The sequence below is a fragment of the Cucurbita maxima genome, unplaced genomic scaffold, assembly GCF_002738345.1.
Source record: "Cucurbita maxima cultivar Rimu unplaced genomic scaffold, Cmax_1.0 Cma_Scf00015, whole genome shotgun sequence".
NCBI lineage: Eukaryota > Viridiplantae > Streptophyta > Magnoliopsida > Cucurbitales > Cucurbitaceae > Cucurbita > Cucurbita maxima.
Window position 1 is genome coordinate 716220 of NW_019272031.1, and position 20454 is coordinate 736673.

General features: G+C 44.9%; 1 protein-coding gene across 1 annotated transcript in view; it reads left to right on the forward strand.

The window, feature by feature from the left end:
- LOC111490544 (phosphatidate cytidylyltransferase 2-like) overlaps nucleotides 1–9243 on the forward strand; it is a 15731-nt gene extending 6488 nt beyond the window's left edge. The window contains exons 7-13 of the mRNA XM_023139190.1: nucleotides 2163–2210; nucleotides 2287–2373; nucleotides 3375–3503; nucleotides 3580–3636; nucleotides 3844–3927; nucleotides 4026–4111; nucleotides 8905–9243. Of these exons, the coding sequence (XP_022994958.1) occupies nucleotides 2163–2210; nucleotides 2287–2373; nucleotides 3375–3503; nucleotides 3580–3636; nucleotides 3844–3927; nucleotides 4026–4111; nucleotide 8905 (492 nt within the window). The 3' untranslated portion in view covers nucleotides 8906–9243. The remainder of the gene's footprint in view (nucleotides 1–2162; nucleotides 2211–2286; nucleotides 2374–3374; nucleotides 3504–3579; nucleotides 3637–3843; nucleotides 3928–4025; nucleotides 4112–8904) is intronic.
- Nucleotides 9244–20454: the final 11211 nt, after the last annotated feature.

The following is a 20454-nucleotide window of genomic DNA, read 5'->3' on the forward strand; positions in this document are numbered from 1 at the left end:
TTTTTTTTTTTTTTTTTTTTTTTTTTTTTTTTTTTTTTTTTTTTTTTTTTTTTTTTTTTTTTTTTTATGTAGGAAACAATGATGGTATGAAATGTTACACGGGGGAGAAATCTCATCCAATTGAAGTAATAAAAAAACCTTTCCAAATAGTTTAAACTGTAGTTGTTTAAAGGTGGAACATGTTTACACCAGTATAAAGCCAAAAAAATGATGTGTCCAACTATAACTTTGATGGATCTCTCCTTGTCGCTGAAAATTCTTGTAATTCTCTCATTCCAAACAACCCATATGTCGCAAAATAGTCTTCATCTCAAGCATGGAAGGTTGATCAATTAGAATTAGCACCTCAAGAGGGACATTCATTGTTCAGCCAAAGACTGAGAAAATGGGACCAAATCTTGCAAGCAAAACGGCAGTCAATAAAGATATGTATCTGGGACTCACTATTACACAAACTGCAGCATTGTGAAGATGGAGCCAACCAGGGACTTCTTTATTAACTAGTCTGGTGTGTTTAGGTGGATGTGGTTGAGTTCCCGAAGGAGAAACTTTATCTCTTTTGGATAGAAATCCTTCCAAATAACTTTGTCTGGACAGTTTGATATAGGTCCCACGTAGAGTTTCATGACAATATATTTGGCAGTGTGATAACTTTCTTTGTCTAGAATCCAAACCTGCGACTCTTCAATGTCAATAGGTTGATAAGACAAAAGAGAGGCCAACAGAGATGCCCATTTGAATAGTTCATCATCCTCTACATTTCTGCAAAAACTCTACAATATTATGAACTTAGCTCGTCTAACCAAGTAATTCCTTCCTTCCCATATTCAATTGTGAAAAGCTTTTAATAGCAAGAGCCACCTTGAGGGCATGGTGCTTACACAAACAGCTTATGCAAAGGACTCTATACTGAATAATATCCCAATTATCTCTGTGTCACTAGAATAATTATGGAAATCGTTGATTTCTTTCTTTCCCTATTTCCCATCAGAGCAGGAGGCATTTAACTACTCAAGTCCCCACCACTACAACTTTGTATTTACCGAGAGGGGGGCAAACGAAGAGCTGTTGAATATGTCCGACAATAACCACCATGACCTTTGAGTGAAGGCATACTAAATGAAGACATGGTCTTTGGTTACGAGTTTCTAAGAGAGGGAGGGCAATAATAAGGCGGGACTTGTCTAAGTTCTGTTCTTTAATGTTACATCTACTGTGTTAATAGTAAGGCGGCACTTGTCCCCGAATTTCATGGAAATTCCTTTAGAACTAGATCTTTTGGGGTTTCATTATTAATCTCTCGAGTTCCAGAATGGCCTATTTTTTTATTAGGAGAAAAACTTGCTTCTGGCGTATGAATTTGATTCAATTGTGAGGATGTATAGATATATAATGGGGCGGGGTGCGGGCGGGGAGGGGATCTATTGGTATTCTCATCAGATGCTTCCTCAATACAGTGGCGAGTCAGTGTATTTTTATATTGATATTACTATGTGGGCATTAAATGATTATTTGGTACTCTTCAGCAGATTTTGAAACAGCAATAGACTACAACAATATATATTTTAACTTTGATTTGTCCCCTTTTTAGGTGGGAAAATAACTGAGAAATGGACAATACTCCTTGCAATTTATTCGTGAGAACAGTCTTTAACTTGATTGGTCTGTTGTTCATTTGCCTTGTGGGTGGAACATTTTTTTTCAATATTTAGATATGGGTAGTTCACTTTCTCAGATATGGGTTGCAAAAAATAGTTCCATCTCTCTCTCTCTCTGTTTTCTTTTAGAATAAAATTAGTTTATTTATAAAATGGCTTCTGCCTTTAATCGATCTGACATAATTTATTACATATCTACCTTCAATTTCTAGATATCTTTTGAATATTACACTTTTATTTCTCTGATTTTTGACTTTCAGATTTTGTACTATGGACTTGTTTAACTGGGGCAAGTTTATTTTGGTTTATGTTTTTTTTACATGTTTCTTGATAGCTGACTTTTCTAATCTAGTCCTATATATATATATCTAACATTTCATAATGAGGTCGTGCAGTTTTCTACAATCTTGTCTGTGAATATGTTTTAAGTGCCAGGAAACATGATGGTAACAATGAAGTAGTAAATATAATAGTGATGCTATTAACTTGCTGGTGCTGATGCAGCTTGCGCACATCATGGGTCGGTTCAGTTGGCTCACATGTCCAAGAAAGGTGATTCTCTCTTAGTGTCTCGTTCTAATTTTGCTTTGAAGGTAATCATGTCTACTTATCTGGATTCAAAATGCAGGACCTATCAACTGGGTGGCTTCACTGTGATCCAGGTCCCTTGTTCACACCTGAATATTATGCTTTACCTGGATGGATTCCTACATGGGTGAGTATAGTGGTATTACTTGAATCAAATTATTTTTTAACATTCTCATTCTTTTATCGTATAGGTCATTCATGTACTACCTTGTCAATTTGATTGATCTGTGTGCTTTTGAAATTTTAAACTTACTATACTCACATATGTTGATCTGGGAAAAAAATTCTCCTACTCAAGTTTGTTATCATGATGCAACCTATTTCTATTTATTTACGAATTCCGTCACAAAATTCTAGCCTTGGTAGACCAATTTTTTTTTTCTTGGCTAAAGGTTTAGTTCCAAATTTTAACAGTCTTGTCATTTAATTTTTACGATGTCTTTTTAAATTTCTATTTATAGAAAATGATTTTCAATTTGAGGGCTTAACTTGATTTACTTATGACATTTTAGGGGTTTAATTGATAGAATTACAAGTTTCTGCACGTGTAAACTGACGTTTTCCATATGAAATCAAATAGAGGTAAATTGATACACTCATGGAAGTGTAGGTTTAAATTGATACAAGTCTTAGTTTAGGTTTTTATTGATCCAACCCCAAAGTTTAGGGATATGAGTTGATTATTTTCCTTTTTTATTTTTGAAAAGATATGTTCTTACTTCAGTACGCATATTTTTTAACATTCAAGTCTGCTATATTGACTAAGAAAGTATTAACTTTATTCTGTACCATATTCGGCTTTAATATATAATCTCTGTGGGTCTCCCTAGCTTCTCGTCCTCGGTGGGATTTGATCATATAGCATACAAATTTTGTATATGCATTAGGTCATGTTCTTGTTTAGTTTGAAGTTGTTGGATTGGATCAGTTTTGGAATCACAACTTTGTCGGAAGCCTGAAAGGTCCAACTCTAACAGATGGATTTATTTTTATTTTTATTTTTGACATTTTTCAAATAGTCTGCATTCTATGACCTGCGAGTTTTACTTTCTAGAGTTCTTAAAATTACAGCTATCTCTTATTTGCCAATCTACACTAGTCTTTCTAACTTGGGTAATTATTTTGCAGTTCCCATGGAAAGCCGTAACCATTTTGCGAGTTCAGTGGCATGCTATATGTCTTGGTTTGTTTGCATCAATAATAGCTCCTTTTGGTGGTTTCTTTGCTAGTGGATTTAAAAGAGCTTTTAAAATCAAGGTTCCTCATTTTTCTTATGTCAAGCCTATTGATTTTGTAACTTCAATAAATCTGACACTGTTGTACCCCTTTGAAGGATTTTGGCGATAGCATTCCTGGACATGGTGGAATCACAGATAGGATGGATTGCCAGGTATACTGAATTATATTGGATGGTAAAGAATATTTTATCCTATCATTTTGGTTCAATTTATTTTGGTTCTATTCCCTGCTTTGGTTCAATTCAGCTAGGCACTAAACCAACTTATTTGTATTCCTAATAGTTATTTTGCATTGTCAATTACTCTTACCTGTGTTCCCCGCAGTTAAAATATTGGGTTTTTTTTTTTTTCTAACGCAGATGGTGATGGCCGTGTTTTCATATATCTATCATCAATCGTTTGTTGTGGCTCAGGGCATCACTGTTGAATCAATTATTGATCAGGTTAGATGGATTTCTCATTAATTCACCATTCTTAATAGGAAAAGAATCTCTGTCTGTGGATATATGAGCTGACTTCTGATGGTATCCATTTATTTTAGATCCTAATGAACCTTACGTTTGACGAGCAACAACTTCTTTTCACAAAAATTGGGCAAATGCTGCAAGACAGGCTGATTCCACAATAGTAAGATCTGTCGTCCTTTTGTATATGGTGATCTAGGATTAAAGATTTAATGCTGACCTGTACATGGATATTGTATTTGTAATTTTTTTACCTCCTATAATTTATCTGCAACAAGTCTCGGGATGATTTTTTCTCCATTTTCTTTGTATCGTTCGTGTGCATCTTGATTTGTACATGAACTCTTTCATAGTTTATTATGGTTGCGGACTACATACCCTTCCCCCTCCCCCCACCGCACAAGGGGAAGAAAAGAGTAACGGGGAGAGATAGAGAGAGAGCCAAACAAAATAGGAGGGAGAAACCACGGCCTCTCTTTCTTATTTTAGAGCATGAATGCAAATACCATTGGTTGAACTGAAAATTATGTTAAATAATTTCAGCTGCTTTGCTGAACTGTTTGGTAGAATTTTTACTTTCAACTATTCGATGATTATTTTATACTTTTTTGGTATGTAGTCAGACCTGATGTTCATTTATTTTACAAGAGTATTTTCCCAAATTCTTTCATGTCTGAGGATTTGGAACTTTCCCGGAGAAGTGTAGAATAGGTGGGTTAGGAGACTCACATGAGAGGAAATGTGAGCTATGAGAGGAAATGTGAGCTATGTGAGCACAGTGTTGTAACAATCATACTATGAAGAGAGTAATGTGTGAATCTCGCATTGAGTCAAGCAAAGCGGCGACCCTCAAAAGGTGCCCATCTAGTCACATGAGGGTCAATATAGAAGAATGTCATGATGCGACTAGGAGAATAGTGCATCATCCAACACCATATAATGTGTGCATTGAAGAGGAAACAAGACATAAGTAAGATAGGGGTAACGAGTAGACGATAGATAGGTTTGCTGAAGGGCCGGATAGGACCCCAGGCCTTAACCTCAAAAGTTGGGGTTTTGAAGGGAATTTGGACATGTAGTTTTAGAGTCAAGTTCATCCATAGGAAATATGAAAGCGCCAAATTTGGTGTCAATCGGACGCTAGACAAATGCTCCACGACACTGTATGAACGTTCACCAAAAACCATGTCTACACCTGCTAGTTTGGAAATGCCTCAAAATGTACTTTGGCGGAGACATGTTGTCATCTTTCCATCATCCTTGGGCCTTGTGGCCTATGTGAGCTACCCTGTGGCACATACGTGTGCCATAGTGATGGTGAGTGTTGCGAGACGAGTGTCTCAAATGACTTTCTTTGAAATGGGTTTTTCAAGGACAGTACTGAGCGGTGTGGTTGTGTCGGTATTGTGCCCCAACCCATGTGTCGAAGGTTGGATTATGCACTGCTATCTGATACAGAGTTCGTAAATGACATGACATGGGTACGAGAGGACCAATGCCTTGATTGAACTCGGATGGGAGGATGTTCGAGATGTCTCGATATTATGAACGACACGTGGGCTCGTTCTCGAGTGCATGATTGAGTGACTTGCGTTGTGACTTGGGATGACGTGAAGACATATGGGTCATGTTAATTGGGAACTAAGATGAGATGATGAGATGTGACGTTGCATTGAGAGACCTTGGTCTCGAGTAGAGGCAAGGTAGAGCTGAATCACTTGGCCTATTATAAGACAAGTTGGTTGTGTACCAGATGATTAAACATACATGCGCAGGCGGCGTGTGTAGCCGAATAAGCTTGGATTCCATACAAGTGATGTTCAGTTGGTGAAGACAAGCCTTGCTTAAGGTTCGATGAAGCCACAAAGCTTGGCGAAAAATGAATATGGGGTTTGGATTCCTCTTAAGGTTGGTCGTAAGTGTGTCAAGATCTCGACGCTCATGACGCCACATGATTGAAAAAGTACGACCATGACAATTGTATCTGAGTCATACTTTGTGTGTCTAGTCGGACAAGACAGAGACCCCAAGAGTTGATCGAAAACCTTGCAAGTGTGTCAAGAGTGCCGAAATGGGCAAGATAGTTGCGGTTCAGAACCATAATTCAGTTGTGGGTTGAGCCAAGACTCCCGCGAGTTCATTACCGTCATGTGTCAACACCTCAGTGTGGGGAGATCTATCCGTCAAGCAAGACCAAGCTCATTTGCCAAGGGCTTGAGATTTTGAAGTGGCCAAACAAATGAAACAAACGGTGCACCAGGTCGGTGCCTTTCGAAGAGTCATTCGCATGAGAGGAATAATGTCAATGATTGGAAGCAAAGAAGTTGAGGGTCAGTTGAGACATGCGTGGACCAAGTGCCAGATTGTGCACAATGCAAGTCCTTATGGGGACAACATTGTTGCTAGAGAGAAAGCCAGAGCTGAGCGGGGGAGAGCCCACAAGAATGGGTTGCTCACTCTATGAGAGTGCTCCAAGAAGTTAGCACAAGTGAATTGCTTGAGTCATCCCCTCTTGCCTTAAGTGGATGCCTTCACAAGAGGAGCAAGATGAGTATTAGCTCGAGAAGTAAGCATCGGTTGGATGAAGATAACAAAAGAATGAAGTTGCAGGAAGTTCGAGAGAAGCGTCAGTGCAGCGATTGCCACATGAAGGTGGCTAATACAAAACGTTGGCTGAAGTGTAGTGCCAACCATTGAAAAGATTGTGTCAAAAAGTTGATTTTGCTTCAATAGAGGATGCAACCATGATGAGGAAAAATGAAGTTGCAGGAAGTTCGAGAGAAGCGTCAGTGCAGCGATTGCCACATGAAGGTGGCTAATACAAAACGTTGGCTGAAGTGTAGTGCCAACCATTGAAAAGATTGTGTCAAAAAGTTGATTTTGCTTCAATAGAGGATGCAACCATGATGAGGAAATGTCATGGTTGGGCTTGCAATCCCCACCCCGAGCAGTGCACCAGTTTGTGCAACTTAGAGAATATGCATATTGAGGCCATGATTGGGGAGAAGTGCCTCCTTGAAAGTCTGTAGTTGTCTGGTGAGCTCCCGACCAAGTGGGAGATAGGCGTCATGAGAGCCCGCCTCACCCATAGCTATGACAATATTGAATGGTTGTGTCTACGTCACAAGTCTCGGTGACCGAGTCCTAGATGGGCGAATAGATGAATAGGTCTGAAAGTACGATAACTTGTAGATAGTGTGCTTGAAGAGGAATGCCGTGGTTGGCTTCAGAGCCACACCCCGCAGGGTGTACCATTATGTGCCACTGGAGAGTACGCAGATTGGCCCAGAGAAGTGTCAATGTTAAGTTGGGACAAGTTCACCCAAAAATTGACTAGAGAAGAGTTAGAGAGTGGTGTCATATGACGAAGAAGAGTCAAAAGCATCAACTCGAACTTATCCCCAAGTTGACCAAGAAACCTCAGTAAGATAAGCATTATGACGAAAGAGAAGTCGAGTGCTTAGTGAAATTATACTTGTTTGAAGCACAATCAGTTCCAGCAGGTCAAGTTAGTAGCAGTCCAAAGTTCGTATCTTTATCGGTACAAATACCGAGATTAAGTAGGGGAAAATGTCACAACCCGCGATGTGATTGTGCCCCTAGAAAGTCATCGAGGACGATAACTAATTTAAGTGGGGAAAAATGTCTCAACCATACTATGAAGAGAGTATGTTGTGACCCTCACGTCGAGTCCAGCAAAGCAGCGACCCTCAAAAGGCGCCCATTTAGCCACACGAGGGCCAATATAGAATAATGTCATGATGCGACTGAGGAAGACAGTGCATCATTCAACATATCAGATAATATGTGTGTTGAAGAGGAAACGAGGCATAAGCAAGATAGGGGTAACGAGTAGACAAAAGTGTCACAGGTAGACTTGTTGAATGTTTGGGTAGGGCCCCAGGCCTCAACCTCAAAAGTTGGGGTTCTAAAGGGAATTTGGACATGTGGTTCTGGAGTTAAGTCCATTCATATGAAATATAAGTCATGTCTATACCCGCTAATTTGGAAACGTCGCAAAATGTACATTAGGGGGAGGCATGATGTTAGCTCTCCATCACCCCTGAGCCCTGATGGCCTAAGCGAGTTACCTTGTGGCACATACGTGTCACAGTGAAGGCAAGCGTTGCGAGACGAGTGTCTTGGGATACTTCCTTTGAAATGAGTTTTTCATGGACAGTATTAGGTGGTATGATTGTGTTGGTATTACGCCTCAGTCCATGTGTTGGTGGTGATTATGTATCTACTATCTAATATGGAGTTTGTAAATGACATGACATGGACACAGTAGAGCCAAGACCTCAATTTAACCCGAATGGGGGGTTGTCCGGGATGTTCCAATATTATGAACGACACATGGATGGCCGACAACACCCCATGTTTTGGGATGATGTTAAGACATTGGGCCATGTTAATTGGGAACCAAGATGAGATGTTGAGATGCAACGTTGCATTGAAAGACCTTGGCCCCTAGAGGCAAGGTCGAGCCGTATGACTTGGCCTAGTGTACAGGCAAGTCGGTTCTGTCGCAGACGATTAAACATGCACACGCAAGTGGCATGTGTAGTCAAATAAGCTTGGATTTCACACAAGTGATGTTCGGTTGGCGAAAACAAATCCTGCTTAAGGTTTGACAAAACCACAAAGTTAGACGAAAAATGAATACAGGGAGAGCCTTAAATCTGGTCGTGAGTACATGCCTCTAGAAAAACCTAATCAAATCAATTTTAATGGAGGAAGGACATGAGCTTAATTTGTAGATCACATTTGAGTTGGAAGCCCTAAGTTTCTGATATCTGTCGGTTGATCTTCATAGAGTAGACATGCTTGATATTGTTATTAAGCTGCTTTTTTGACAACCCTCTCAAATTGAGGATTAACCTTAATACAGAGTAACTTCCAAAACCTCAATAACTTGCATTTGTCATAATAACTTGCTTGTCCCATGTCATCCAGGGAACTAGCTCAATGACTGTCTGATCAATCTTTGTCGAAGGTAGAAAGCATGCTTTGAATATCCTCAAATGAACGGAAATCTCCTCGAAGGCAATTTCGTACATACTCGACACGGGAAGATGCTCAATAAGGTAGGTCTGATATTAGTTCTTCAGCCATGTTTCAAAACTTCAAGGTGTTTTCCTTCAAACTTCAAATTGTATACCTCTGTTTCAAGGATTCTTTGTTGTTCCCAATGATGTACTCTTATACATATTAGAACAAACCAGATAGATCATGCATGTAGTTTACTATCTGATCTGTGTCAGTGTAGTTCTTATACCTCTTCAAGGTACTAAATTCTGAGTTCTGATGGTTTCAATTTTCATTCAGAAATGGAGAGATGGTATAGTAGCCGTCAATGTATCCATGCAAAGGGTTGTTAATAGTTTATTTGGAATGGCAAACGTGAGCTTTCATGTGAGTGAATAAATTTTTAAAACGCGTGTTCTAGGGAGAAGTTTCTACATTCTTATAAAAAAAATGTTTCCCTTCTCCCCAACTGAGGTGAGATCTCACCATCTACCTCCCTTTAAGGCCCAAGGCTCAGTGTTCTCACTTATACTTGTTCCCTTCTTCGATCGATATGGGACCCTCCAATCCACCCATTTTAGGGTCTAGCGTTCTTGTTGGCACACTGTTTTGTGTCCACCTCTCTTTAAGGCTCAGCCTCCTCACTGGCACACCACCCGATGTCTTGCTCTAATACCATTTGCAGCAGCCTAAGCCTACCGCTAGCAGTTATTGGCCTCTTTAACCTTTTCGTTTCAGGCTTCTCCTCAAAGTTTTAAAACGTGTCTTCTAAAGAGATATTTCCACACTTTTATAAAGAATGGTTCGTTCTCCTTCCTAATCAAAGTGAGATTTAACATTGCAACCGTGTAAACTAATATTTTTCAAACATAATTTGATGGAGGCTATTAATTGATATATATATGACAATTTAAATTTAATTTTTTTTTTTTACTGATGCAACCTTAAAAGAAGGAAGGAGACCAGATTCATTGAATCTGACACATTCAATGAACCTAACAATAATTGGGTACGTGATTATATCGCAAGAAAAGACAACACGTGCGTCTGTTTTCCACATTTTGTCTGATGGCTTTGGTTTTGGAAACTCGCCCACAAAAACTACTCTATATATCAGCCATTTTTATCCTAATTAATTTCTCCAACTATTAATCTTGTGTTTGGGAACAATTTACATATTGAGATAAGTCTAAGATTATTGAATGACGCTATTACATGCACGACATGATTATAAATGGTAGAAACCTGCACTTAAAATAGTTTATAAATGATGTCATGGACTTATGTTCGAAATAAAATCTTCATTCCAGTTCAACGAGCCTAATTCTAATTGTTTTGTTTCGAAGCAAACTACGGAGCGGTTCGTCTTATTCAGATATTCACGATCAAGAAACACTGGATTCTCTTTCAGGTAGGCCCTGAAAGGAGAAGGAAGGCAGCAATGCCAATAGGTGTCTATTATTGAATTCACCCGACCCTATAGTACCTCATTTTTGGAACGTCCGGTGTTAGTCACTAAATGGGTAAAGTCAAATAAAATCCTTAAAAAAAACCCACAGAAAATAAATAATGTGAAATTTAAATAAACTAAAAACAATGAAAAAAAAATGCTCTGGTTTAACCTAAGGGCTACAAAATAAACATAAATGTAGTTATCCTAACATGGGTCCACCAGGTGAGCGCACACTCCCCTTAGGCTTGGCTTATCAAGACAACATTCACTAACGAACTCTTGTTGAATACCATGAAAGGAAAATGTCGGCATTGTCTTGTAGCTGTTGAATAGATCGTTCCCCTGCCTCGTAGAGTACAGGCCAGTATTATCGTGAAGAAGTAGGGGCACCCCCACAATGCATGAATTTGTAACGACCCAAATCCACCACTAGAAAATATTGTCCTCTTTGGGTTTTCCCTTTCGGGCTTCCCCTCAAGGCTTTAAAACGCGTCTAAAAGGGGAAGGTTTCCACACTCTTATAAAGGGTGGTTTGTTCTCCCCCCCAACCAATGTGGGACATCACAATCCACCCTCATTCGGGGCCCAGCGTCCTTACTGGCACACCGTCTCGTGTCTACCCCCCTTTGGGGAACAGGGAGAAGGCTGACACATCGTCTAGTGTCTGGCTCTGATACCATTTTTAACGACCCAGATCCACTGCTAGCAGATATTGTCCTCTTTGGTTTTTCCCTTTCGGGCTTCCCCTCAAGGCTTTAAAACGCTTCTGCTAGAAGAAGGTTTCCACACCCTTATAAATGCAATCCACCCCCCTTCGAGGTCCAGCGACACTCTTTCCTTCCTCCAATCGATGTGCCCAGATCCACATCACAATCCACCCCCTTCGAGGTCCAGCGTCCTCACTGACACTCTTTCCTTCCTCCAATCGATGTGCCCAGATCCACCACTAGCAGATATTGTATTGTCCTCTTTAGGCTTCCCCTCAAGGCTTTTTCCTTTTGAGCTTCCCCTCAAGGCTTTAAAACGCGTCTCCTAGGGGAAAGTTTCCACACCCTTATAAATGGTGATTTGTTCTCCTCCCCAACCAATGTGGGACATCACAATCCGCCCCGACTTTCCTTCCTTTCCTTCCTTCAATCAATGTGGGACCACCCCCAAATCCTCCCCCCTTTAGGGCCTAGCGTCCTAACTAGCACACCGCCTCATGTCTACCCCCCTTCGGGGAACAGCGAGAAGGCTGACACATCGTCCCATGTCTGGCTCTGATACCATTTGTAACGACCTAGATCCACCGCAAGAGATATTGTCCTCTTTGGGCTTTTCCTTTTGGGCTTCCCCTCAAGGCTTTAAAACGCGTCTCCTAGGGGAAAGTTTCCACACCCTTATAAATGATGATTTGTTCTCCTCCCCAACCAATGTGGGACATCACAATCCACCCCCCTTCGGGGCCCAGCGTCCTCGCTGGCACTCTTTCCTTCCTTCAATCGATGTGGGACCACCCCCAAATCCTCCCCCCTTTAAGGCCTAGAGTCCTTACTAGCACACCGCCTCGTGTCTACCCCCCTTCGGGGAACAGCGAGAAGGCTGGCACATCGTCCCATGTCTGGCTCTGATACCATTTGTAACGACCTAGATCCACCGCTAGAGATATTGTCCTCTTTGGGCTTTTCCTTTTGGGCTTTCCCTCAAGGCTTTAAAACGCGTCTCCTAGGGGAAAGTGGAAAGTTTCCACACCCCCTTATAAATGGTGATTTGTTCTCCTCCCCAACCAATGTGGGACATCACAATCCACCCCCCTTCGGGGCCCAGCGTCCTCGCTAGCACTCTTTCCTTCCTTCAATCGATGTGGGACCACTCCCAAATCCTCCCCCCTTTAAGGCCTAGAGTCCTTACTAGCACACCGCCTTGTGTCTACCCCCCTTCGGGGAACAGCGAGAAGGCTGGCACATCGTCCCATGTCTGGCTCTGATACCATTTGTAACGACCTAGATCCACCGCTAGAGATATTGTCTTCTTTGGGCTTTTCCTTTTGGGCTTTCCCTCAAGGCTTTAAAACGCGTCTCCTAGGGGAAAGTTTCCACACCCTGATAAATGGTGATTTGTTCTCCTCCCCAACCAATGTGGGACATCACAATCCACCCCCCTTCGGGGCCCAGCGTCCTCGCTGGCACTCTTTCCTTCCTTCAATCGATGTGGGACCACCCCCAAATCCTCCCCCCTTTAAGGCCTAGAGTCCTTACTAGCACACCGCCTCGTGTCTACCCCCCTTCGGGGAACAGCGAGAAGGCTGGCACATCGTCCCATGTCTGGCTTTGATACCATTTGTAACGACCTAGATCCACCGCTAGAGATATTGTCCTCTTTGGGCTTTTCCTTTTGGGCTTCCCCTCAAGGCTTTAAAACGCGTCTCCTAGGGGAAAGTTTCCACACCCTTATAAATGGTGATTTGTTCTCCTCCCCAACCAATGTGGGACATCACAATCCACCCCCCTTCGGGGCCCAGCGTCCTCGCTGGCACTCTTTCCTTCCTTCAATCGATGTGGGACCACCCCCAAATCCTCCCCCCTTTAGGGCCTAGCGTCCTTACTAGCACACCGCCTCGTGTCTACCCCCCTTCGGGGAACAGCGAGAAGGCTGGCACATCGTCCCATGTCTGGCTCTGATACCATTTGTAACGACCTAGATCCACCGCTAGAGATATTGTCCTCTTTGGGCTTTTCCTTTTGGGCTTCCCCTCAAGGCTTTAAAACGCGTCTCCTAGGGGAAAGTTTCCACACCCTTATAAATGGTGATTTGTTCTCCTCCCCAACCAATGTGGGACATCACAATCCACCCCCCTTCGGGGCCCAGCGTCCTCGCTGGCACTCTTTCCTTCCTTCAATCGATGTGGGACCACCCCCAAATCCTCCCCCCTTTAGGGCCTAGCGTCCTTACTAGCACACCGCCTCGTGTCTACCCCCCTTCGGGGAACAGCGAGAAGGCTGGCACATCGTCCCATGTCTGGCTCTGATACCATTTGTAACGACCTAGATCCACCGCTAGAGATATTGTCCTCTTTGGGCTTTTCCTTTTGGGCTTTCCCTCAAGGCTTTAAAACGCGTCTCCTAGGGGAAAGTTTCCACACCCTTATAAATGGTGATTTGTTCTCCTCCCCAACCAATGTGAGACATCACAATCCACCCCCCTTCGGGGCCCAGCGTCCTCGCTAGCACTCTTTCCTTCCTTCAATCGATGTGGGACCACCCCCAAATCCTCCCCCCTTTAAGGCCTAGAGTCCTTACTAGCACACCGCCTCGTGTCTACCCCCCTTCGGGGAACAGCGAGAAGGCTGGCACATCGTCCCATGTCTGGCTCTGATACCATTTGTAACGACCTAGATCCACCGCTAGAGATATTGTCTTCTTTGGGCTTTTCCTTTTGGGCTTTCCCTCAAGGCTTTAAAACGCGTCTCCTAGGGGAAAGTTTCCACACCCTGATAAATGGTGATTTGTTCTCCTCCCCAACCAATGTGGGACATCACAATCCGCCCGACTTTCCTTCCTTTCCTTCCTTCAAGCGATGTGGAACCACCCCCAAATCCTCCCCCCTTTAAGGCCTAGAGTACTTACTAGCACACCGCTTCGTGTCTACCCCCCTTCGGGGAACAGCGAGAAGGCTGGCACATCGTCCCATGTCTGGCTCTGATACCATTTGCATGTCTGGCTCTGATACCATTTGTAACGACCTAGATCCACCGCTAGAGATATTGTCTTCTTTGGGCTTTTCTTTTTGGGCTTTCCCTCAAGGCTTTAAAACGCGTCTCCTAGGGGAAAGTTTCCACACCTTTATAAATGGTGATTTGTTCTCCTCCCCAACCAATGTGGGACATCACAATCAACCCCCCTTCGGGGCCCAGCGTCCTCGCTGGCACTCTTTCCTTCCTTCAATCGATGTGGGACCACCCCCAAATCCTCCCCCCTGTAGGGCCTAGCGTCCTTACTAGCACACCGCCTCGTGTCTACCCCCCTTCGGGGAATAGCGAGAAGGCTGGCACATCGTCCCATGTCTGGCTTTGATACCATTTGCATGTCTGGCTCTGATACCATTTGTAACGACCTAGATCCACCGCTAGAGATATTGTCCTCTTTGGGCTTCCCCTCAAGGCTTTAAAATGCGTCTCCTAGGGGAAAGTTTCCACACCCTTATAAATGGTGATTTGTTCTCCTCCCCAACCAATGTGGGACATCACAATCCACCCCCCTTCGGGGCCCAGCGTCCTCGCTGGCACTCTTTCCTTCCTTCAATCGATGTGGGACCACCCCCAAATCCTCCCCCCTTTAGGGCCTAGCGTCCTTACTAGCACACCGCCTCGTGTCTACCCCCCTTCGGGGAACAGCGAGAAGGCTGGCACATCGTCCCATGTCTGGCTCTGATACCATTTGTAACGACCTAGATCCACCGCTAGAGATATTGTCCTCTTTGGGCTTTTCCTTTTGGGCTTCCCCTCAAGGCTTTAAAACGCGTCTCCTAGGGGAAAGTTTCCACACCCTTATAAATGGTGATTTGTTCTCCTCCCCAACCAATGTGGGACATCACAATCCACCCCCCTTCGGGGCCCAGCGTCCTCGCTGGCACTCTTTCCTTCCTTCAATCGATGTGGGACCACCCCCAAATCCTCCCCCCTTTAAGGCCTAGAGTCCTTACTAGCACACCGCCTCGTGTCTACCCCCCTTCGGGGAACAGCGAGAAGGCTGGCACATCGTCCCATGTCTGGCTTTGATACCATTTGTAACGACCTAGATCCACCGCTAGAGATATTGTCTTCTTTGGGCTTTTCCTTTTGGGCTTTCCCTCAAGGCTTTAAAACGCGTCTCCTAGGGGAAAGTTTCCACACCTTTATAAATGGTGATTTGTTCTCCTCCCCAACCAATGTGGGACATCATAATCCGCCCCGACTTTCCTTCCTTTCCTTCCTTCAATCGATGTGGGACCACCCCCAAATCCTCCCCCCTTTAGGGCCTAGCGTCCTAACTAGCACACCGCCTCGTGTCTACCCCCCTTCGGGGAACAGCGAGAAGGCTGGCACATCGTCCCATGTCTGGCTCTAATACCATTTGTAACGACCTAGATCCACCGCTAGAGATATTGTCCTCTTTGGGCTTTTTCGTTTGGGCTTCCCCTCAAGGCTTTAAAACGCGTCTCCTAGGGGAAAGTTTCCACACCCTTATAAATGGTGATTTGTTCTCCTCCCCAACCAATGTGGGACATCACAATCCACCCCCCTTCGGGGCCCAGCGTCCTCGATTTGTTCTCCTCCCCAACCAATGTGGGACATCACAATCCACCCCCCTTCGGGGCCCAGCGTCCTCGTTGGCACTCTTTCCTTCCTTCAATCGATGTGGGACCACCCCCAAATCCTCCCCCCTGTAGGGCCTAGCGTCCTTACTAGCACACCGCCTCGTGTCTACCCCCCTTCGGGGAATAGCGAGAAGGCTGGCACATCGTCCCATGTCTGGCTCTGATACCATTTGTAACGACCTAGATCCACTGCTAGAGATATTGTCCTCTTTGGGCTTTTCCTTTTGGGCTTCCCCTCAAGGCTTTAAAACGCGTCTCCTAGGGGAAAGTTTCCACACCCTTATAAATGATGATTTGTTCTCCTCCCCAACCAATGTGGGACATCACAATCCACCCCCCTTCGGGGCCCAGCGTCCTCGCTGGCACTCTTTCCTTCCTTCAATCGATGTGGGACCACCCCCAAATCCTCCCCCCTTTAAGGCCTAGAGTCCTTACTAGCACACCGCCTCGTGTCTACCCCCCTTCGGGGAACAGCGTGAAGGCTGGCACATCGTCCCATGTCTGGCTCTGATACCATTTGCATGTCTGGCTTTGATACCATTTGTAACGACCTAGATCCACCGCTAGAGATATTGTCTTCTTTGGGCTTTTCCTTTTGGGCTTTCCCTCAAGGCTTTAAAACGCGTCTCCTAGGGGAAAGTTTCCACACCTTTATAAATGGTGATTTGTTCTCCTCCCCAACCAATGTGGGACATCACAATCCACCCCCCTTCGGGGCCCAGCGTCCTCGCTGGCACTCTTTCCTTCCTTCAATCGATGTGGGACCACCCCCAAATCCTCCCCCCTTTAGGGCCTAGCGTCCTAACTAGCACACCGCCTCGTGTCTACCCCCCTTCGGGGAACAGCGAGAAGGCTGGCACATCGTCCCATGTCTGGCTCTAATACCATTTGTAACGACCTAGATCCACCGCTAGAGATATTGTCCTCTTTGGGCTTTTTCGTTTGGGCTTCCCCTCAAGGCTTTAAAACGCGTCTCCTAGGGGAAAGTTTCCACACCCTTATAAATGGTGATTTGTTCTCCTCCCCAACCAATGTGGGACATCACAATCCACCCCCCTTCGGGGCCCAGCGTCCTCGTTGGCACTCTTTCCTTCCTTCAATCGATGTGGGACCACCCCCAAATCCTCCCCCCTGTAGGGCCTAGCGTCCTTACTAGCACACCGCCTCGTGTCTACCCCCCTTCGGGGAATAGCGTGAAGGCTGGCACATCGTCCCATGTCTGGCTTTGATACCATTTGCATGTCTGGCTCTGATACCATTTGTAACGACCTAGATCCACCGCTAGAGATATTGTCCTCTTTGGGCTTCCCCTCAAGGCTTTAAAATGCGTCTCCTAGGGGAAAGTTTCCACACCCTTATAAATGGTGATTTGTTCTCCTCCCCAACCAATGTGGGACATCACAATCCACCCCCCTTCGGGGCCCAGCGTCCTCGCTGGCACTCTTTTCTTCCTTCAATCGATGTGGGACCACCCCCAAATCCTCCCCCCTTTAGGGCCTAGCGTCCTTACTAGCACACCGCCTCGTGTCTACCCCCCTTCGGGGAACAGCGAGAAGGCTGGCACATCGTCCCATGTCTGGCTCTGATACCATTTGTAACGACCTAGATCCACCGCTAGAGATATTGTCCTCTTTGGGCTTTTTCGTTTGGGCTTCCCCTCAAGGCTTTAAAACGCGTCTCCTAGGGGAAAGTTTCCACACCCTTATAAATGGTGATTTGTTCTCCTCCCCAACCAATGTGGGACATCACAATCCACCCCCCTTCGGGGCCCAGCGTCCTCGCTGGCACTCTTTCCTTCCTTCAATCGATGTGGGACCACCCCCAAATCCTCCCCCCTTTAGGGCCTAGCGTCCTTACTAGCACACCGCCTCGTGTCTACCCCCCTTCGGGGAACAGCGAGAAGGCTGGCACATCGTCCCATGTCTGGCTCTGATACCATTTGTAACGACCTAGATCCACCGCTAGAGATATTGTCCTCTTTGGGCTTTTCCTTTTGGGCTTCCCCTCAAGGCTTTAAAACGCGTCTCCTAGGGGAAAGTTTCCACACCCTTATAAATGGTGATTTGTTCTCCTCCCCAACCAATGTGGGACATCACAATCCACCCCCCTTCGGGGCCCAGCGTCCTCGTTGGCACTCTTTCCTTCCTTCAATCGATGTGGGACCACCCCCAAATCCTCCCCCCTGTAGGGCCTAGCGTCCTTACTAGCACACCGCCTCGTGTCTACCCCCCTTCGGGGAATAGCGAGAAGGCTGGCACATCGTCCCATGTCTGGCTTTGATTCCATTTGCATGTCTGACTCTGATACCATTTGTAACGACCTAGATCCACCCTCTTTGGGCTTCCCCTCAAGGCTTTAAAATGCGTCTCCTAGGGGAAAGTTTCCACACCCTTATAAATGGTGATTTGTTCTCCTCCCCAACCAATGTGGGACATCACAATCCACCCCCCTTCGGGGCCCAGCGTCCTCGCTGGCACTCTTTTCTTCCTTCAATCGATGTGGGACCACCCCCAAATTCTCCCCCCTTTAGGGCCTAGCGTCCTTACTAGCACACCGCCTCGTGTCTGCCCCCCTTCGGGGAACAGCGAGAAGGCTGGCACATCGTTCCATGTCTGGCTCTGATACCATTTGTAACGACCTAGATCCACCGCTAGAGATATTGTCCTCTTTGGGCTTTTCCTTTTGGGCTTCCCCTCAAGGCTTTAAAAAGCGTCTCCTAGGGGAAAGTTTCCACACCCTTATAAATGGTGATTTGTTCTCCTCCCAACCAATGTGGGACATCACAATCCACCCCCCTTCGGGTCCCAGCATCCTCGCTGGCACTCTTTCCTTCCTTCAATCGATGTGGGACCACTCCCAAATCCTCCCCACTTTAGGGCCTAGCGTCCTTACTAGCACACCGCCTCGTGTCTACCCCCCTTCGGGGAACAGCGAGAAGGCTGGCACATCGTCCCATGTCTGGCTCTGATACCATTTGTAACGACCTAGATCCACCGCTAGAGATATTGTCCTCTTTGGGCTTTTCCTTTTGGGCTTCCCCTCAAGGCTTTAAAACGCGTCTCCTAGGGGAAAGTTTCCACACCCTTATAAATGGTGATTTGTTCTCCTCCCCAACCAATGTGGGACATCACAATCCACCCCCCTTCGGGGCCCAGCGTCCTCGCTGGCACTCTTTCCTTCCTTCAATCGATGTGGGACCACCCCCAAATCCTCCCCCCTTTAGGGCCTAGCGTCCTTACTAGCACACCGCCTCGTGTCTACCCCCCTTCGGGGAACAGCGAGAAGGCTGGCACATCGTCCCATGTCTGGCTCTGATACCATTTGTAACGACCTAGATCCACCGCTAGAGATATTGTCCTCTTTGGGCTTTTTCTTTTGGGCTTCCCCTCAAGGCTTTAAAAAGCGTCTCCTAGGGGAAAGTTTCCACACCCTTATAAATGGTGATTTGTTCTCCTCCCAACCAATGTGGGACATCACAATCCACCCCTCTTCGGGTCCCAGCATCCTCGCTGGCACTCTTTCCTTCCTTCAATCGATGTGGGACCACCCCCAAATCCTCCCCACTTTAGGGCCTAGCGTCCTTACTAGCACACCGCCTCGTGTCTACCCCCCTTCGGGGAACAGCGAGAAGGCTGGCACATCATCCCATGTCTGGCTCTGATACCATTTGTAACGACCTAGATCCACCGCTAGAGATATTGTTCTCTTTGGGCTTTTCCTTTCGGGCTTCCTCTCAAGGCTTTAAAACGCGTCTCCTAGGGGAAAGGGGTCTCTTTGGGCTTTTCCTTTCGGGCTTCCTCTCAAGGCTTTAAAACGCGTCTCCTAGGGGAAAGGGGTTTTATTAAATGATAATGAAAATGAAAAATTTTTGGGATCTCATGCAATATTGTGTTCTCATGCATCGGGAGTGCCCCTACTTCTTCACGATAATACGGGCGTGTACTCTACGAGGCAGGGGAACGATCATTATCATTACCATAATGTTGTCATGACGGTCGCTATTCAACAGCTACCAGACAATGCCGACATTTTCCTTTCATGGTGTTCAACAAGAGTTTGTTAGTGAATGTTGTCCTCATATCATATCATATCATTTTTCATATCATTTCTCATAGCGTTTATCATATTTATCATAATTCTCATGCGTATCTCGAGGTTGTATTTTATGCTAGTTCATCGTTTTGCAAGTCAATCACATCATATCATTCATGTCGCACATATATTATATCATAATGCTTTCATGCTTTCAGACATAACAATCCACATGATGCACATAACATATCATATATCATAATAGTCACATCACACATCCCGAGCATGTCTTCAATATATGATATTTTAATATATCATATCACAAACATATCAATTCATCAAATACAGCAAAACAATCACATCTCATAATATATACATATCATTTCTTAACCGTTTGGATATTTAGGCATATGACACATACGAAGTCATGGGTACGTGTCATCATACATCACACAATTATAACCAAACGACGGTAGGGTCACTTACTAGGTTGGTCTTAGCCAGCATTCTCCCTAATTCAACTACGTTAGCTCTTGTTCCTCGAATTGTTCCAAATTACCTCCAGTTGTCGTTTCCAATTAGAATATCCATTTTGTTTCGTTAGTGATCTAAGAATTATTAACACAATTAAATTTAAATTTAGAATTTGACCTAAT